At 35.8% G+C, this 21,674-nt stretch overlaps 2 protein-coding genes across 2 annotated transcripts; one reads left to right on the forward strand and one right to left on the reverse strand.

Annotated features, from left to right (window-relative positions):
* On the forward strand, positions 1–11,434 carry kitlgb (kit ligand b). The gene is made up of 8 exons (XM_083528740.1): positions 1–201; positions 366–473; positions 2,211–2,267; positions 6,106–6,264; positions 6,732–6,900; positions 7,040–7,128; positions 8,192–8,328; positions 8,471–11,434. The coding sequence occupies exons 1-8, from the start codon at positions 178–180 to the stop codon at positions 8,499–8,501; spliced, it is 774 nt and encodes a 257-aa protein (XP_083384866.1). The 5' UTR covers positions 1–177; the 3' UTR covers positions 8,502–11,434.
* Positions 11,059–18,526, reverse strand: LOC310719263 (CD82 antigen). Its single transcript, XM_083528739.1, has 8 exons — positions 18,184–18,526; positions 17,996–18,074; positions 17,677–17,792; positions 16,060–16,134; positions 15,739–15,840; positions 15,413–15,580; positions 15,193–15,276; positions 11,059–13,745 (listed from the first exon to the last, which is right to left on the reverse strand). Exons 1-8 carry the CDS (start codon positions 18,247–18,249, stop codon positions 13,269–13,271), a joined length of 1,167 nt encoding a protein of 388 aa, XP_083384865.1. The 5' UTR covers positions 18,250–18,526; the 3' UTR covers positions 11,059–13,268.
* Positions 18,527–21,674: the final 3,148 nt, after the last annotated feature.

Below are 21,674 nucleotides of genomic sequence, written 5' to 3' on the forward strand. Positions count from 1 at the left end.
CACGCATATAAAATACGCGTACATGCCCACGCGGACGGGCGCGCGCGCGCCTGCGCTTCTTTTCCGGCCCGATGTCGGGTCATTGATGTGCGCACGTGCAAGTGGAATCATGTCTGCATTCCGCTGTCGGAGGAAACCTAGAAACTAGAAGGTCCGCCGAGTTGTGTTGGAAGTCTCATGGTCCACATGAAGGAGGTTAAGGTAAGAAGCGCACTTTCACCTTTTTTCCTTCCTCCTCCCAATACTTTAATTGGGAACGCCATTTGCGCGCCTCCTCCATGCAATGCGTGGACTGTGATTAAGCCTTAAACCCACTCAAACAGTTTATCAGGAGTCTGATCGCTTTCTGATCCATTTTTTCATAGATCGGAGGGTGCGCATGTGTGTTGGTGTTGATATTTTCTGGGCTTGTCTCCTGCTCTGGTGTCTTTGGAAGCCCTTTGACTGATGATGTCTCCACATTAGACACCCTGGTGAGACCCATTACACACTCCCATCTTTCTGTGATTGATTCTTTCCTCTGTGCATGTAGGATGCACTCTTAGGAGAATGGACACTAAACTGGACATCTCCTTATTGAGAGTCTTGTGCCTTTCTTTATATGCTTTTGATTTTTTTAAATAAATAAAAACGCACATTATATTAAAATTTTAATCTGAAACATAACAAAGGTACAAAAGAACTAGTACAGATTTGTTTTCTTGAAAGTCTATGCATAGTGCAATTATCTGTTCCTTGAATTTCTACCTTTTCGAAGAATTCGTGCAAATGAATAAAAACAAACAATCAAAATAAAACCTGTGCATTTCAAAAAAGGCTTTTCCACGTGTCAAAAAAAAAGGAAAAAAAAAAAAGAATTGAGCTTATTCCACAGAATCATACCTAGAGCTTTGCTGAAAGCAATTTTTCAGTGTTTCGTAATTTTGCAACCTGTTTTCATTAACCTCGGCCCCAACTTTCATCTTCATGTTTAAACACGTTATTTGTTTTTTACACACCATGTCAGTATATCAAATTACTATAACAGAACTGGTAAAGCTTTTAATTCAGTAGTCAGTCATTAGTGATATTATAGCACATTGCATTCTAATATTGCATGATCACAGAAGGTTCTGAAAGAAATCCTGACCAAATATTCAGATGTTCTGTAAATAATTTTCTAGCATAAAAAACAACAATAACAGGGTCTATTGCTGAGATTGGTACAATTTAGTAGTTATATCAGAAGACAACCACTAATAAAGTTTTTTTTTTAATTAATCTCTTACAGTTTGATAAAGGGCTATTCTCTATTATAAGCACCAAAATTGATATATAAAAAATATAAATACATAATATATATATATATATATATATATATATATATATATATATATATATATATATATATATATATATATATATATATATATATATATATAATATATATATTAATATATAAATACAAATATATATACAATCTATCTATCTATCTCTCTCTCTCTCTCTCTCTCTCTCTCTCTCTCTCTCTCTCTCTCTCTCTCTCTCTCTCTCTCTCTCTTTGTCCAGTCCACCAGTAAATATATGATATATGACAAGTAGGGTTGAATTATACGACCAATTTAATATAATGGTTTATGTGCTTTACTTCACTAAAAACTTTTAAGGCTGTCCCTAATAAACTCAAACAATCTATACAAGTGATTTTAACTTTGCTTTTATTTAGTAGCAGTATTGTATTTGATGTATGGTTGCATCATTTATATATATATATATATATATATATATATATATATATATATATATATATATATATATATATATATATATATGCATAATAAATTATTAATGACTTTTTTACAGCCTTATGCAAACTAGCTACAATCATACCATTTTTCCTTCTTTCAAGATCAACTTCCTTTATTGATTGCCACACCCCCTTATGTTATGTTACATAAATCAAACGAACTAGTGTTTTTTAATAATCTAGCATTTGACTCAGTGATGTGCTTACAAGATGACAATTCATTACATTTATATATATAGGTATATATAGGTGTATATATGTATAATTTAATACATTTTTATCTTGTAAGTACATCACTAAGTCAAATGCTAGATTATCTCAGTGCTAGATTATAATGTTTGTTGGTAAATTGAGTTTTTTTTTTTTTTTTTGTGCAAAATGCTTTTTTTTTGCTTTAAATATTTTTACCCCATTGTATTTACAGAGAGAAAACATTCCCAAAGATTACAAAATTCGTGTTCGTTACATTTCCAAAGACGTGGTAAGTCTGACTGATGCACATACATCTGACTAATTCAGTATAATAAAATCAAATATATATAATAAATATATATGATACCCACAATTCACAGACTAACCTGTATAAAAACAAAGAATACTTGATACAATCTACATATTTCTACCTCACACACTTTTGTAATATTTTGCAGCATTAAAATGTATATATATATATATAAAATATAAAAGTTATATTGCACACTGTATCGTTACTGCATAAACTACACAGTAATTGTAGTAAAATTTTGTTTCGTATGTTAATACATTTTAGTATTCTGTTTCTATTTATTTTTGCTATGTTTATTTAACTCTTAAACTCTTAATTTAATGAAATTTTATTTCATTATGTGTGAGTATGTTGCCTGCTTGTTGTTCCACTGTGGGACAAGTAACAAAGAAAAAAACATATAATTTATGTGTGACAAATAACCAGCTTCGAACCTTATAAACTCCAAACTGACTGACAGCTTTAATAAAATAAGCACAAAAAAAAAAACAATTGCAAAAAGGAATATTTAGAGCGTAAACATATAAGGACAAAGCAAAGAATGTTTACCTCCAAACAATACGAACATGATTTTGGCCTTATGTCTCTATGTGCTCTGACTCAAGCTTGTATAAGTCTTTGTGAAGTCCAGGTGCTGCATTTTGTGGGTTTCTTTCAGGAGGTGTGTCTTTCATGCAGCCCTTTACAAAAAGCTTCTTTTATGGGGGTGGTGTGTAATAATTGTTAGGCAAGACACTACAGGTCGAAATAATTATTTTGGTCACATCAGTCATTTTCCTTATTTTTTTCAATATATGTAACATGCCTTCTCTTGCACTGTAGTAAAAATTATTTCAATGAAATAGATTTAATTAGGCAGTTTTTTTTTGTGTCTGGTCATGATTAGTACGTTATCTGAATCAGGGAAACTTTGAAGTTCTACACAGTGATGTCATAAATCACTGAAAAGCTGTTTTTCTGCTACGTCCAGTGATGTATGTGCCATTACAACGTATGTGCCGGTTCCCCTTTGAAGGCACACACACCAGTGAGAAATAGCATTTTGTTTTTCAAGCAGAGTTTCAAAATGGCCTACATTTACATTTTCTAATTTGAAGTTTATTAAAAAACTTTCTTTCGGCTTCTCCCATCAGGGGTCGCCACAGTGGATCATCCGCACGTTTGATTTGGCATATGTTTTTACGCTGGATGCCCTTCCTAACGCAATCCTCCCCATTTATCCGGGCTTGGAACCGGCACTAAGAGTGGCTGGGGTTGGTTCCCTGACCGGGGATCAAACCCGGGCCGTAGCGGTGAGAGCGCCGCATCCTAACCACTAGACCACCAGGGACCTGAAGTTTATTACTAAGGATTTTCCCTAAATATGATTTTATTATTGCACTGATGTCAGATTTCTGATTGAACAAATAAAGGCAAAAATATCCTTTTTTTTTTTCTTTCAATAAGATTTAAAAAAGAATGGATTGATTTTTCCAGCAAACTTTTTTATAAAAACCTTTGTAGTAAAGACTGCATTTACGGTATAATTGTCATAGCATGTATAATAATCCAAATATTAGATATCTTTTAATGAGAATGCAACTTTAGGAATGAAATTGGCATCTTTTGCATTAATAAGTGCCAATTTCTTTGAGCTTTTACTACAAAAAGGAAAAGTGAGCACATAAGAAATTCAGCTAATGAAGAATTATTATATTTAAATTATATTTTTAATACCCTATGCCCCTGTAGTTACCAAAATGTAAGATTCTTCTTATCTGTGCAGACTTTATAATAACTTATTAGAGCTCTGATTGTACTTAATAGTATTTTATATATACTATAAATACTATTCATAAATTTTTTACAGTATGTACATTACAAGAGCCATGAAGGTATAAACATCCATTTGTTTTGGGTTAAAGATTCTTTGGATTTTCCCATGCTAATGGATGACAGAAGGATTTTTACAGTTGCTCTGAGTCAGGAATGAGTCAATTCTATGTAATGGCACACAGCCCTTTAACTTCTTTCACTAGTTTGTAGACAGAAAGCTTTAAATACCAGTCATTATGTGGTTGTGGTCAATTGCAGAGGATAATAGTGAATAACTTATATACATGTATAAGAATGAATTCTGACGTGACATCGCGACTTTTGGCTTTCAGAGGTTTCTGAGAGTAGCTGATACAGCAATTATGCTTGTTGTATGTCGGAAGCTCATAATTACCAGAAATCTGACATGATTTCAATGCAGTGAAATACCCCAAGAAAACAGGATATGCCTAACTACAACTGTAGATTTAGTGGAACTTGCATTTTTATTTAACGTTCCTTGAGGGTACCAATGATGTGACTTTTTTTTTTTTTTTTTTTTAGTTTATATAAAAACGATTTTGCTTTGAAAGAGAGAGAATACAATTATTCTAGAAAAGGTTTTCAGAAGGATGATGTTAATGTGTTTGAGGATGTAGTTTGAGAAAAGTAAGTAAATGTTTGTAAAATTGTTTTATATTTGAGCAACATTTAGTCCCTGCTGCTTTTATAATAACCTCCACTCTTTTGGGAAGATGTTCCAATAGATTTTGGAGTGTGCTTGTTGAGATTTGTGTTTATTCAGACACAAGGGATTTAGTAAAGTCGGGTACTGATGAAGGTGAGGTGAGGAGGCCTGGAGTGCAGTCAGCATTCTAATTCATCCCAGAGGTGTTCGGTAGGGTTGAGGTCAGAGCTCTACAGCAGGCCACCCAAAATGTTCCACTTAAACCCATTTAAAGCATATGATCATGAAGTTGGCTTTTTTGCACAGAGGCATTGTCATGCTGGAACAGGTTTGGGTTTCCTAGTTCAAGTGAATAGACTATTTCACGCTACCACACCCAAATACATCCTATACAAGTGTGTGCCTCTAAATTTGGGTAATTGTTTGGGAAAGAACCACATATGGCTGGTTATAGTCAGGTGTCCCAATATGTTTGTTTATATATTGTGTGTATTGAAAATTTGTATTAGACCTTATTTACATAAGTCTACTGACTTTATGTTAACAGCTTTGTGGTTTCATTGTGTATATATATATATATATATATATATATATATATATATATATATATATATATATATATATATATATATATATATATAAATATAAACGTGTAGACCTTAGACCTCAAGCAATCGCCTATTTTAATGTATTATTATTTTATAAATTTTTATGCCTATTTTATGTATAAACATAAAAAGTAATACATTATAAACATAAAGAAATAAATAACTTTCTGTTCTTTATGATTGTACTTTCTGTTGAACTAGACATGCCATATTGCAGACAAAGATCTCATGTGCGTACACCACGTTCATGCTTTTCTACAATTTCTTTTTTTATTTCAACTGTTATTCTTTTTACAACCATCTTTCCAGCGCTTTCACTATACTTCTTGGGACCCATGATGCTAAATTTATAGTGTAATAAAACAAAAAATACACTTTATCTTAACACTTTATATAAAAAAGCACAATATTCACACAAGAGAATGATGAGAATGCACTCAGAACAATATCTAAGAAGCGACTGAGCATGAAGCGTGGGGACGGAGGTGACGAGCGAAGAGCTGAAACCAAACGCGTCTAAAGAAATGCTCCTCTTCCCGAAATATGCTCGTATTCATACAAAGATTTTTAATAGTAAAACCACTGGTACACCAATATTCTTCTTCCACTCGTACACCAGGGTTCCACTGTGTAAATATATATATTGAAGGAAGGCATTTTCATTTTATAATTGACACTTTCAAAGATATCCACCTTTCTACTCTACTTTTTTTTGCTGCTTTAGGGTGGGACGTGCTGGGTTTATCTAAACCTATATCCAGCAGAGAGCAGTTTAAAAAACTTAGCCCTGAAGTTTGGCAACCATTCAGCAAACCGAGAAAATATTACCATCTTCATCACCATGCTGCAAGGACTTCGCTTTACCATCGATAACGAGGAGCTGGTAAATAACACCTGTGTTTATAAATAGTTCACAATAGTCATATACTTATATAAAACGTACTACAGCTGTGTTTACACTGGAGGATTTTACCCCTATGGTTTGTGTATCGTAAAACGTATAATGTGACGTCCTTGTTCATATTTTGACAAAATATAGTTGAAGATGATTAAAATGTGGTCTAAAAACCAGCAACCTCACAGGACTCTAATGACACTGGTGTAGTTTAAATGCAACTTGGTAAAGGACAGAAACAAATCCTTATTAAGCAGTAATACAAGCAGAATATGTGAGTCTGTCAGTAGACAAATACAGATCCAAATACACAGATTGACACTGTATAATCTCACATGGAGGTAGGGTTATTAGGAAGACTGTACTAAGCTTTTTTTAACACAATCTAATAGTCCTTAAAGACTGCAATGTGTAACTGGTTTTACACGAAACATATGATGTTGTGTCTGTCCTAGGAGTCAACAATGCAGGCCTTTAAATGTCATTATCAGAGCGCACGATGGTCCACCAGACGCTATTTTGACCACGTTAAAGAGGTTCTTGTAACATTTGCCTCAACACCACATCAGTTTTACTGCACTCCTCCTCCATGTCCCACCCCTACTGCACCTCCGGTTAAGTCAGGTGAGCCGCACACAGCCAACTTCATTAAAAACATGCTCCTCATATACAGTAACTTGTGTGAAAGTGATGTCACTGATAGATATTTAACCTTCACACTCATATATGTCCCCAGTCTGACTATGCTGTTGTGTCTTTACAGATCGGCGTGTGCTTGAAAGAGCGATTCCTGGTGTTCTAGCGTTAATCATCATCCCCTGTCTAGCTGCGTTTGCACTCATTCTCAGAACAGTTAAGTTTTGCTTTCATTCTCTTTAATGAGCCTTTAGGTTTGAAGTTAAAAGTTTTATAGTATTAATATGTAGCACAAAACACATTTTTATAAAATTTTTATAACAGCGTTGTGGTTTTATTGTGTGTGTGTCTAGCATAAGGAATGTCTCCAAATTCGCTGATAAATAAAACGGCTTTCCCTGAGGTAGCTTTTTACAAATAAGATAAAGATAATAACTCACTAGTTTGTGCAGGGTATGTAAAGTAAGGCAGTGCAAATAATAATGTTAATGAAGCAGTGCAATTATCAAAATAGATCAAAATAGTTTGTGTATATAAAATTCTCTTAAAATTGATCTCCTGATCTCTAATTTCTGGGGTCTCTCAGACTGATACACTTTGTAGCTAATCAGCAATGAGGATGTGATGCTTAATAAACAACACCACTTTCTGTTTCTGGGTAATGTTGATGTGTTTATACGTTTGTGTGAATTTTGTTGATTTGCTGCTGTGCTTTTGGTTTCCTTGTTGCTTTCCCTTTATTGTTATTTCATTTGCGGTTATTTTGTTGTTTTGTTTTTTTTATTTGTTAATGTGTATTTATAAGTGTCACTGTATTGTTCATGTAAAAACACAAAGATCATTTGAAAACACACTCCATGTTTAGCTCGTTAAATCATTTGATATATTCTTAATCATAGCCGCGATTAACAATTCATTTGTTTACAACTTCCTGTTAAAAAGTAAGCATTTGGGAACATAATGAACAAAGATTGTGGTTTTGTGGACAGATTATAAGGGACATAATTCAGTATCAGTGATGCGTTTGGAGAAGGCGTGTATCGAGGATTTTATTACGGCTTTATATGTGGCCAAGTCATTCAGATTTTAGATCTGAATATATCTATTTTATAAACATATATTTTGAAATTGTCCATGCTGGATGGGTATTTTGTAAAGCTTCATTTTCAGTGCTTTTATATGGACAGGAGGCCATAACACAATGAAAGAAAAAACAATATTGTAATTTTGCATGCTTGTGTACATGCAGAATGAGACTTTACATTTTTCAATCTTGTAGGTGCTTCGACGAAAACTGTGCTGCGCAGAAAGGAGATGTGAACATCCCGATGACGTGGAGCTACAAAGTGACCCTGAAGCCAGTATAGATGCGTCGCACAATGACAGTGACTCATGTTCCCTAAATAACCAATACAGGTATGAGGACTTCATTTTTGACCACTACCATACTACAAATGTTGCTGCTTTCAGTAATGACAAACCCAGTGTTTGTTTTTGTTTTGTGTGCAAAAGCCGAGAGAGAAATGCCTCACTTTGTTGCATGTTAACTCCCCCTCAGGGCGCAGCAGATCGAGGACACGGGAGTCTAATCCGGCGCACCTAGCGCATTTGATGGCATTCTTCGGATATATGAAGTGCATGAATGAAGGGCGTTGAACAGAATACCAGGATCGACTGCTTTTACCAACCATCTTTGTTGGCTGAAAAGTTCTCCGCTAAACAGTTAGCCGTGTGTTTGATGAATACACAACAAATGACCTCACTTGCAAGAATCCTAACATCTTCCGCCCCCAGCATCGGATTCTCCAACTGCCCAGTAGATAGTAAATCAATGTGCTTTTGCTGGTTCGCACAAACAGGAAAGCATCTTTGAAAACAGTCTAGTGGAACACTTTGGTGATTTAGTGGTTTGACCGGAACAGGAAGCTCAGCTCTTTTGAAGAAATGGTCACGGCAGAGGCGTGACCGCTGCGATGCCTGCGGCAGGTCCATCTCTTTGAGGCTGCCTGCTGGTCCTCAAGGCCTCATTTTGAAAGACAAACGGCTTTTTTGTGTGCAATGCCAAGGCTTCCTCCATGTTGCTGCACAGCACTGCAGCAGAACAGTGGGCATACTTGTCCTGGCGGTATGTGCAGTCGGGAGCACTGGATGGCGGATGAAAGATCTGTCGCAGATCGCAGTTCATTCATTGCGTTTTAGGATTTCTGTGAGGACAGGGTAGAGTGTCACTAATTGTGGGTGTGTGAGGTACAACGGTGGTGACGGTTGCATTGTTTATTACACGAATGTGTGTGTTTGTGTGGGAAGCGGGGTTATTAAAGCCAAGGTCATCCTGTATGCGGGATGGATTGTTTTTGGTGGTCATGTTAAAAAACAATCGAATGAGTTGTCCCACTCTGAAAGTACCTCCTTTTCAAATAAAAAAAAAACAAAGCCAGACCACTATTACCACTTCATCTGGCACTAAAAATTCCTGTGGTATGGCAATGAACCAAATAAATCCATATCTGGCAGCCAGAACACAATGATTGCTCAATGGTGATTAAACCGTTTGGCCCAAAAATTTAAATCAGTTCAATTTGACCCAGATTCCAAATGACATTCAAAAAGAAAGCATTATAGCTGCTTGCCATGTGTCAACTTTTCATCCACAATGCATTTGCCTATCACTAGAACTGGTGTGTATGTGCTTAAACTTAAGCAATATTAACTCAAATTGCCAAGTGAAAGCCTTGATACAGCAGCTTAGTGGCTGCACAGTATGTCACAAGCAAAAATCCACTTGTTTGGTTTTATAATCAATATTTTTTTGCCATTTATTTTCCCTATCAATGATAAACATCGCACATTATAAATTCATTTGTTAATGCCATTGAGCCAATATTCGAAATCTATGGATTCAAATCTTGTGTGTAAGTGCTGCTAAGATACTTTGTGTAAAAAGCCACCAGGAGGATGGTACAGGATAAGACAAAACTCACAGGACAGCCATGACAAAATGTAAAAAAAACTAAACAAATACATGCTAATGGACAGAATTGAATCTCCTGATTACATCAATTTAATGTTGAAGAATGTTTCTCTTCAATGCGAGCCTGTTCTCTGCACGAGCCTCATATAGTAATTTCCTATAGAAGAAATCTTCATCGTATAATCAGATTTTGTTTTGGGATCGTCTTATACAGAGTGATGAGTAAGAATCTCAGAAAAATTGCTGTGCTCGCACAGTGAGAAAAGTGCTATAGTAACTAATAAACACACTTATCTCTACAGCAAGACTAGAAAGAGCTGACTGTCTTCATGACAATAAGCAGAGAGTCAAAGTGCATGAGAACTGAGGCCACATGATGGATCTGAGTCACATCCCATAATTCGATTCTCACTTTGTGTCTGTTTCACTTGGCTTCTAAGGATGGGTTGATCTATGCAGCTGCCCTGGATTATAGCTTACTGTAGCCACAGTATGTCTGGGTTGATAGTAAATAACGCAGGACTCTCTGTTGAAAATGCTTCCTAACCCCGATTGCTGAACTGTCCGCCGTAGAGAACGCAGCATCAAACGTCCATCATATTTCAAAACACTGCACTGAGCAATTTTTCCCCCAACTCGTTCTGAGTGCCAGTATTAGAAATGGCAATTTTCTGCCCATTCAGGTTTAGGTGGAGGAAGTCTGAAGCTCTTTTGTCTCCCAGAACTCATCAACTTTCTAGCTCACAAATTAACAATGCGACCGCTGTCCACTATTGTCATAAAGCGTGACCTCCGGCTCACGATAAATGAGGTCAGTAATGGCAGACTGGATATCATCAACCACGGAGGGACTTTAACAAAGACCTCTCTCATGCGTGCACAGACACACCGCTTTTTATGGTGTTATTAGTCATACTCCAAGCTAAAACCCACTCTCTGCACACCAACTCAGATCTGAACAGCACAGCTACACACAAGACACACATATTGCCTGGGCACTGGCAATACAGACACCGCTGATCAACACCATATGATTCTAGCATCATCCAAGCACCTCCTGAGTCAGACTGCAGCACCAAGTGAGGGAAAAACTCTGTGACTCATAAAAGTGTCTGTTTGATGTCACAACAAGATCACAGTATCATGTCAAAGTTGTATGTGAGCCAAAGGGTATGTGGCATATAATGTTTTTATTTCTTTTTTGTATAATTTATTTATTGGTTACAATGGCAGAAGTAAGAGTGATTCATATAACTTTCTTTTATCTTTAACTCTATAAACCAGTATTTATTTATCTTTCCAATCTACTTGACCACAGTAAAAACTTGACAGTATTTTATCCTGCTGATTTACTCATTTCACTGTACACACCTGTCTAATCTAAACAGCTGGAATTATTTATCTGTAAGCTAGTTAGTTTGCTATCTTACTAATTCTTCTTCATATGCCTTGATTTGTTGATACGCAAATGTCGTTATAATGTATGTTACAAACTTTTATACAGAAAAAAACATTATACAGTATTATAAATAAAATATTAAGTTGGAAAAATGCATAATCTTTATGAAAAGAAAATTGTTACACAGAAGTTATTGTAAGAATTTCTACAGTTAAAAAAAAACATAAATAGAAATATATTTGTCCATGGACTTTGTATAGACTGAAATGAATGAAAAATATTCTATTGTAAAGGTTTGTTTTAAATATTCTTTCTACTACAAACGATTGTGGTTTTTGTTGAAATATGTCAGAGAATTATTTTTAATTCAAACTAATTATCCTTTAAGAATGTACAGATCCTCTCAAATTTTTTGTCCTAGTCTTTCATCATACATGTTCCATTTGTCTGGTGTGTCAGAGAAGTATGTGAGGGTGGTGCAGGACATGTAAGAGGACAATGTGACAGCAGTGATGTGTTCAGTAGGAACGACAGACTGGTTCAAGGTAAAGGTTGAACTGCATCAAGGATCGGCCCTGAGCCCTTTCCTGTTTGCAGTGGTGATGGACAGGTTGATGGACGAGGTCAGACAGGAGTCTCCCTGGACTATGATGTTTGCAGATGATTTTGTGATTTGTGGTGAGAGTAGGAAACAGGTTGAGAAGAGCCTGGAGAGGTGGAGGTACACGCTGGAGAGAAGGGGAATGAAAGTCAGTAGGAGTAAGACAGAGTACATGTGTGTGTGAATTAGAGGGAGGGCAGTGGAGTGGTGCGGTTGCAGGGAGAAGAGCTGGAGAAGGTGGAGGAGTTCAGGTACCTGGGGTCAACAGTGCAAAGTAATGGAGAGTGTGTTAGAAAAGTGAAAAAAGAGTGCAGACAGGGTGGAGTGGGTGGAGAAGAGTGACAGGAGTGATTTGTGATAGCAGAGTATCTGCAAGAGTGAAAGGGAAAGTTTATAGAAATGTGGTGCGACCTGCGATGTATGGTTTAGAGACAATGGCATTAAGTAAAAGACAGGAGGTGGAGCTGGAGGTAGCAGAGCTGAAGATGTTGATGAATCTTCAAATCTTGATCTCAATCTTGATGAAGCTGAAGATGTTAGAAATAAGTTTATTAGAGGGACAACACATGTAGGACATTTTGGAGACAAGGTGAGGGAGGTGCAATTGAGATGGTTTGGACAAGTGCAGAGGAGGGACATGGGGTATATTGGTAAAAGAATGCTGAGGATGGAGCTGTTAGGAGGTAGGAGAAGAGGAAGCCCAAGGAGGAGGTTTATGGATGTGGTGAAGGAAGACATGCAGTGGTTGGGTTGAAAGAGGCAGATGTAAAGGACAGGGGGGGGTATGGAGACAGATGATCCGCTGTGGCGACCACTAATAGGAGCAGCCGAAAGAAGAAGAAGAATGGGCTGGCCATTCCACGAAAGATAACACTCCAGCTGACTGTTTGCTGTCTAAATAACACTCACAGAGCTTGGATGTTTGCTTTGTGTCACTGTCTTGATGTATGATGAAGTCAATTACAATGACGGTTCCTTTTGCTATGTTGGTTCCTTTCACCCATAATAAATCTCCAGCCTTCCTTGCTCCAAAACAATCCCAAACCATTAAGCTTACACCTCCATGCTTGACTGTAAAGGTATGGCAGTCTGATAACATCTCTATTGTTCTCTCTTCAAAAGTTATTTTAAAGTTAAAAATGTCAGATTTGGACTTATCTGTCATGAACTTTCTTCCAGTCATCCACTGTCCATTCCAAAACTAATTTTGACAGGTGACAGGACATTTAGCAGGAAGATAGTTTTATATATATATATATTTTTTTTCCTAATTATTTTATCATTTTTTAAGGTGCAAGTAATGCTGAAGATACTATTATGACTAATAATAACTATTCCTTTAGTCATCATGAACATAACCCTGCATATAATTGCTATTATAACTCTTAATTGAAGTCACGGTTGTATTGGTATTGTTGCTCATAATACTGCTCATTACTTGGTAAAGATGAACTTGCATGTTGTATATAATCATCTTCAGGTTTTGGGTTGTAGAAATGATGGTTGTGCTCAGGGCCACGATGGTGCTGATACACTTGGCTTTCATACTGATCGTAATTCTGTGCAGCGTTGTCATACCCATCGTTCCGTTTCTGGTCATAGGTATGAATGTTGGGCTGGTATTGGTGTTGGAGATCACAATCTTGGTAAAAAGTCTGTCCAGTTTGTTCCTGATTATAGGCATCATACACCTGAGGGTCATACGTGTTTATGTTAGGGTGGTAGTACTCCAGGTCATTCTGGTGAGGGTCAGAACTTGATGCTGGGTTCTCCATTGCATCGAGAAGATTTTCCGCGTGCTGAGCTTTGTTCTTAGAGCCAATGTTCTGGCAGATAAGAAATCCCAAAATAAACTGCAAGACCTGAACAAATCAGCAACAACAAAGGGTTATATTATATACTGTATATATCACATGTATTTTATATATATATATATATATATATATATATATATATATATATATATATATATATATATATATATATATATATATATATATATATATATATTTCAGCAAATATTATAGTATATCTTTTGAAGGGACAATACTATAGAAATGAAACTTGGATATATTTTAGAGTAGTCAGTGTGCAGTTCGTACAGCAGTACAGATTTACTGTTCTCTAAAAATAACTCTACATACAGCCATTATTGTCAAAATAGTTGGCAACAAAAGTAAATACACCCTAAGTGAACATATCAAAACTGCGTCCAACGTGTAAAAATGTTGTGTGAGCACTTAATCTTCCTGGGCATGGAATTCACAAAATAATAATGACATCACGGCGCTGCAGTATGTTAGACATGGCGCTTCTCCACCTTCCGTTTGAGGATGCCCCACAGGTGCTCAATATGGTTCAGGTCTGGAGACATACTTGGCCGCTCCATCACCTTCAGCAAGGCAGTTGTCATCGTGGTGGTGTGTTTGGGGTCATTTTCATGTTGGAAAACTCCCTGTTTTCCATCAGAATGTTACAGTAGATGTTGGAATTCATGTTTCCCCCAATGCACCACAGCACCCCAGACCATGATGCTACCACCACCATCCTTGACTGTTGGCAAGACACAATTTTCTTTGTACTCGACACCCTGGACACCCAACTTCTGCACCTGACGAACAACACGAAGACTCAACTTCTTTGATGGACCCTTGCGAAGTCCGAGTGAAACCCATCCTGGAAAACCTTTGTATGACCCTGAAATGTACTGTTACTCCATTTCAGGGTGTTACCGACCTTCTTATAGCCTCGGCCATCTTTGTGGAGAGCAGCAATTCTAATTTCCAAATCATCAGTCTTTGCAATGAGGTGCCATGTTGAACATACATTGGTCAGTATGAGAGAATTGTACTCAAAGCTCCAAATTTTAACTGTTTTAATACAAGATACAGTATAGTCCTGTTAAGCAGACAAAAAAGTGATGAATAAGACATGTGGCTTTGCATGGTTACACAACATACAGCTATCATCACTTAGGGTGTACTCACTTTTTTGCCAGCTATTTAAACAATAATGGCTGTATGTTGATTTATTTTCAGAGGACAGTAAATCTATGCTGCTGCACACTGACTACTCTAAACTATATCTGTTTCATTTCTATAGTATTGTCCCTTGAGAAGAGATACTAAAATTGTTGCTGAAATGTGGGGAGTGTACTTATTTCTGTGAGATATTGTACACACATATATATATATATATATATATATATATATATATATATATATATATATATATATATATATATATATATATATATATATATATGTGTGTATGTACATATAATGGCCTACATTTTCATAACATTGATACCTGAATGATTAGGAGTGCAAGGTCCATGCCTATTATCACAAGTACGTTCGTTTCAAACCAATCCTGCAGTTTCTGTTCACAGCCCTATTCCCAGAGAAACAACCAACACAATTTCCAGGATCATAAATTCAACAATATATACACGGGTAAGAAATAAACACTCTGGGGCATGCCATTATAGGCAACAAGGTGAGTGTGAGTGATTATGATGTTAGTATACCATTGTGTAGATAAAAGAACCATTTCCAAACTGGTACTTCTCATTAGACAGGAATACAGGGCAGCTCCCATTGAAGCAAGAGCAGGGGTAAATATCAGATGTATTCTGGACCTGAATAAATTTGTTTGTCTCCCAGTCGCTGGCGTTCTGTCTGCCGCAGCATTTTGCCTAGAGTGAAGCACAGAGCAAGTTCATAAAGATGATGAAAGCCAGCCATGCTTTTAATTACAGTTAAACTTATTTGCGGACATTTACAAACAGACTAAAAGAATTACGGTTAATCATTAGACCTCGATAATGCATGCAAAGTATAATTCAGTACATACAGACTTCTGCACTCTGTCCAGCAGACTCCAGGTGGTTTGTGAATTGTTAACCCCATACGTGCTGATGATGGTATCTACAGTTTTAGTCAAAAACTTCTCAATCTGTTAAAGTGAAGAGCATTTTTCCAAATAGCATTAGGTCTTCGTGAATAATTGGTTATTTTGCTTCCACATAGCTGTCATTAATAAAAAAGTAATCTACTAGTCTATGGGTGGTTTTCCATCACTTAGTAGGTAGACAGCTATTTTCTGGTAGTTCACTATTTGTTATAAGTCTGTGCTGTAATTTTGAACATCACATGTGTCCAGTTAAAAACTTACTTGGTTCTGTTTGATCAACAGTAAGAAGGTGATGAAAAGTTCACCAAAAATGATGGCAATTAAGAAGCCCATGTACTGGAAGAAATCGAAATGAACAAAGTCAGTGTTTATTGTGTTTATTGTTCAAAATTATCTAAACCCTAAACATTCATGAAATTATTCAGTCAGATAATCATGTCGCAGTAGTACCATGCAAAAAAAACATGCAGATACAAGTTCATGTTCTCATCAAACATGTCAAGTCAAGTTTATTTCTATGGCGCTTTTCCAAACAGACATTGTCTCAAAGCAGCTTTACAGAATTGAACAGTTAAGGTGATTGGTGTGTATTTATCCCTGATGAATAGCCATGGTGTCTGTGGCAAGAAAAAAAGTCCCTTAGATGTTATGAGGAAGAAACCTTGAGAGAAACCAGACTCAAAAGGGGAACCCATCATCATTTGGGTGACATCATAATACCTTAATGTGATTACTGTGACTTTGACTCTTGCAACATTTACGACCAACATTTACTACATTGTTGGTTTCCCACCAACATTTGTAGGTGCTATTTCAGATCTCTAGAGGTTTTCACACCCAATACTCAGTAGATTCTTCACAGTAAAACCGCAGATTGAAAGACCTTGGTGATGCTAAATGTCAGGAGAGAATGAACTGATTGTTTTAATCTGGCAGGAAATTTTTAGTCAGTCAAATAAACACTCTTTATAATTGTGGTGAATAGAAATGAAACGGCAGAAGTGGAAAATAACAAATTAAATTTACTTGCGTTAATGTTTTTGAGTAGTTCTTTTGTGTACTTCTACTTTTTTTAAATACTTAAGTATTTATTAAAATCTGTAATTTTACTTTAACTTAAGTATGATTTGTTTGAAGTATTGTACTTAACTACATTTTAGATCATATTCGTTACTAATTAAAAAAAAAACAACAAAAAACTGTAGTTTTTATATATTTTTATTTATTTTTTTGTTATTGCACTTTATTTGCACTCTTAATTGCACTACACTAGAATCCCCCCCACCCAAAATTTGACTTTTAAATGAGCTACATTTTACTTTTACTTGAGTAGATTTTTAGATTTGTAACCTTTTCTTGTACTAAAGTGAAATTTCATTGATGTAACAGTATTTTTACTTGAGTATAATATTTCAGTACCCTGTCTACCTCAGTAGAAATGCACCTTAGTACACAGAATGAATCATATTTGGAGGTATAAGGACTACAAAAGACAAGTTGTACTCCTGACAGCTAAGAAACTGATTGTGAGACTACATTGAGCAAAGACTCATCCAAAATAAACAGAAATAAAAGATGGAAGAAATAACACAAGCAGGTTGTCTGTCAAAGTAACTAAAATCACATTTTTTTTGTCTTTTTTTATGTTTGACGTTAACATTAACTGTTTTTTTTTCTTTTTTTTCACCTATATCTGCATGATTTAATGCACTGGGGTGCTGACTCAAGGAAATCATTAGGCAAGATAATATTATAAAATAAATCATTAAGAATCTGAACATTTGTATGCAGTATGATATGATTATTTATTTATAATTGCATATACATGATTGGAGGACTTTTTCAGTGTATATTGTGCTATAATTTAGCAACACTTACAAGTGAAATAATACATCTGTTTTCTAAGTAGACTCCAAAGCAGCCCAACATGGAGACTCCCACAACCACCAGACCGATAACAAACAGCCCCCCGGCCACCACCTTTACGTCTGCCTCTAAGAGATCAGAGACCACACGCGAATCATACAATCAGCACACAGCTGGATCTTCTCACTCGAGCTTACACACAAACAACTTTTCCAGTCAATAATGATCAAATTACACTTCCTGGAAGTTTTCACATGAATTAGACAAAAGATGTACAGTCAGTGTGACTGGATTGAGAAGAATACAAATGAAAGAAACAACAAAATCTTACCATTGCTTACAATAGTTATGACACCTGTTGTGTCAAATAAAATCCATACTGAAGCGCCAAAAAGGCTTAGACCGAGAATCTGTAAAAGTGTAATAAAACACTATGTATAGCAACCAAACATCATCAAAACACATGGTATACTGATTGTACAGAAAACTAGAAATATAGTAATAGAAATGAAATCTTACGACAAAAAAGGAATTGATCAGCATGAATAGGAATTTTCGTATTTGTAGTTTGTCTTCGTCCTTCATGTTGTTGGAGACGCGCTACAATACAGGCTGGTAACTGAAAAAATATAACTAAACCACCAGGAAACTAACAGCAATACTCTCAATACACATAGACATATGCTGCCTACAGAGAGTTTTTTGTAGTTTTGAGTTCAAACTAATCTTTAGAGAATTATCTAATCTGAGTAAAAAGCGTACTTTCTCCGGTTATCATTCTCCCTTGTCTTATCAAGTCCTCACTTGCATTTCAGGATTGTTGTACTAGAAGCCCTCCTCAGGATTGAAGTTCACTTCCTTGTAACAACACCAATCATTAACCTTGGCTGTCATTGTGAGTGTCTGATTGTGTGTGTGTGTGTGTGTGTGTGTGTGTGTGTGTGTGTTTGTGTGTGTGTGTGTGTGTGTGTGTGTGTGGTTATTCTGAGGGTCAAAAATATTAATGAAAACCACACCAGTAATAATTAGAGTCGTATTATTATAATACTGTACACTATAATGGAAATATTATATATATATATATATATATATATATATATATATATATATATATATATATATATATATATATATATATATATACAGTACAGACCAAAAGTTTGGACACACCTTCTCATTCAAAGAGTTTTCTTTATTTTCATGACTATGAAAATTGTAGATTTACACTGAAGGCATCAAAACTATGAATTAACACGTGGAATTATATATGGAATTATATACATAACAAAAAGGTGTGAAACATCTGAAAAATGTCATATTCTAGGTTTTTCAAAGTAGCCACCTTTTGCTTTGATTACTGCTTTGCACACTCTTGGCATTCTCTTGATGAGCTTCAAGAGGTAGTCACCTGAAATGGTCTTCCAACAGTCTTGAAGGAGTTCCCCGAGAGATGCTTGGCACTTGTTGGCCCTTTTGCCTTCACTCTGCGGTCCAGCTCACCCCTAAACCATCTCGATTGGGTTCAGGTCCGGTGACTGTGGAGGCCAGGTCATCTGGCGCAGCACCCCATCACTCTCCTTCTTGGTCAAATAGCCCTTGATGCCTTCAGTGTGACTCTACAATTTTCATAGTCATGAAAATAAAGAAAACTCTTTGAATGAGAAGGTGTGTCCAAACTTTTGGTCTGTACTGTATATACACAGTATATTTTGAAACCCATGTTGGAATTCCTCTATTGCTCTCTTTCTCTTTCTCTTTCTCTTTCTCTTTCTCTCTCTCTCTCTCTCTCTCTCTCTCTCTCTCTCTCTCTCTCTCTCTCTCTCTCCCTCTCTCTCTCCCCAGGTTAAATATGATCTTGAGGTACCACTAACTAGCAATCCTTTTCCTTTCTTCTTTTCGGGTCTACCTCTGGATGAAGTTCTCCTCAACTGGAGGCCATTCCGTGCAGCTGAGGATGGTTCCACATGAACAGTCTAAAGATGCATGAATTAACTGAGAAACTCAAGAACAATGAGGATGGATTTGGACTGTAACTAATATAAACAGGCTGCTACAATGGCTTAGGATAACAACTGACATGAACAGTTTGCATTTGATCACCTATAAGTGAACAATGCAACAATACATCTCAACAATGATCTCTGAAGGTTTCTTCCTTATAACATCTTAGCCAATAAACTTATAAATCGCTTGTCCTTTGTTAAAAGCGTTATGCAAATAAAACTGAATTGAGCTAAATTAAACTGAACACGAGATGACAGTCTGGGTGGGACCTCATTTCTTGACAGGGCACCATGCACACACATCTTCCTAGCTATTGGCAATTTAGAGCCACTAATGACCTTACCAACATGTTTTGGAGAAAATTATAGAACTCAAAGAAAACCCACACGAGAAGAACACATGCACAGAAACTCCTCACAGACAGTAATATAAACATTGTAGAGCTGCATGGGTCACATTACCCTGTCACTGATTTTTCTTCCATTTAACAGCACATTGTACCAAGTTTTACTCCTTAACTCTTATTCCTTTTTCCCAAAACCAGTTTCAAAATCTTCACAGTTGTTGGTATATCATGAAAATATACAGCAATGAACGTAAAAGCTTTCTTGCTTTGCTAGATACACAGGACAATACAGTGCTTAGGGTGCTGTGGAAACAATGAAGTGCAAACAGTAGAAGATACACAGTGTACTGAGCAGAGATGGGCAGTGTCACATCCACACAACATTAAATACAATACAGGCATTAATCAGAAGTAAACTGTATATTGTAAAAAGTTAGTAGGGCTGTGCCTAACATTGATAATGGCAATGAGAAGCAAGCATTTTACTTGGCATTAGATTATAAGTATTATGTACTCTATATATATATATATATATATATATATATATATATATATATATATATATATATATATATATATATATATATATATATATAATGCCAAGTAATATATATATATATATATATATATATATATATATATATATATATATATATATATATATATATATATATATATATATATATATATATATATATAAAATTGGGATGAATGCAAATATATTATTTGGTTTCAAAATAATGAGATTTAAATAGATACAAATACAGACAGGAAGCACACAATGTATTTTTTCTTCTAAAGCTTGCACAAATAATTTACAGGACATGCAGTTCAGATTACAACTGGGATCCCACAGACCACAAGGGGAAAAAAAAGGTGTTTCCTTTCATGGGGCCACAATTCATTTCAATTAATTTTTTTATTTAAAAAGTATTTTAAACAATGCACATTCTCCCCAAGCAGCTTTTCAGAATTCAATTATAGCATCATAACTAGTCCCTATAAGTGTATCCCTAATAAACAAGCCAGTGGTGACAGTGGCAAGAAAAAAGCTCCCTGAGATGGTATGAGGAAGAAACCTTGACTCAAAAGGGAACTTATCCTTATCTAGGTGGCACCTTATGTCTATTCACTACTATTCCAGTATTATTGAGGTTATCGCCTGTTCACTGATGGATACTGTTTATGGCGATTGCATGACTTGAGCAATGGAGCAGTCTGTTTATATGAATTTTATTAAATCCAAATTTACCCTTATGGCTCTTGAGTTTAATTCTCCACAGTTATCTCAGGAATCTTTTGGCTATTTATGTAGATCCATCCTCAGATACACCAAATGGTGTCCAACTGAATAAAGAGGTAGGATCAGACTGAATCAAGTATGTCCAGAAAGGAAAAGGAACAGTATCACTAGTACCTGAGGCCTACAATAAAGTTTGGTTTGAAGAAACATTGCACCTTAGTAACTGCCTGGTCAAGGTGGTTTAAATATCTAGATTGTTTCATGTATTATAAAAATTTGTTAGAATCTCATGCATTAACAAACAAACTTATTTGCTTCAGTTTGAGTTTAAATCGAAATGCAAATATAGATATGTGTATTTGCAGTGCCAGTTTATAATACTGATGATCAATGGGCAAATCAGAATCAGAATCAGAA

Source organism: Silurus aristotelis, assembly GCF_946808225.1.
Source record: "Silurus aristotelis genome assembly, chromosome: 24".
NCBI classification, from domain to species: Eukaryota; Metazoa; Chordata; class Actinopteri; order Siluriformes; family Siluridae; genus Silurus; species Silurus aristotelis.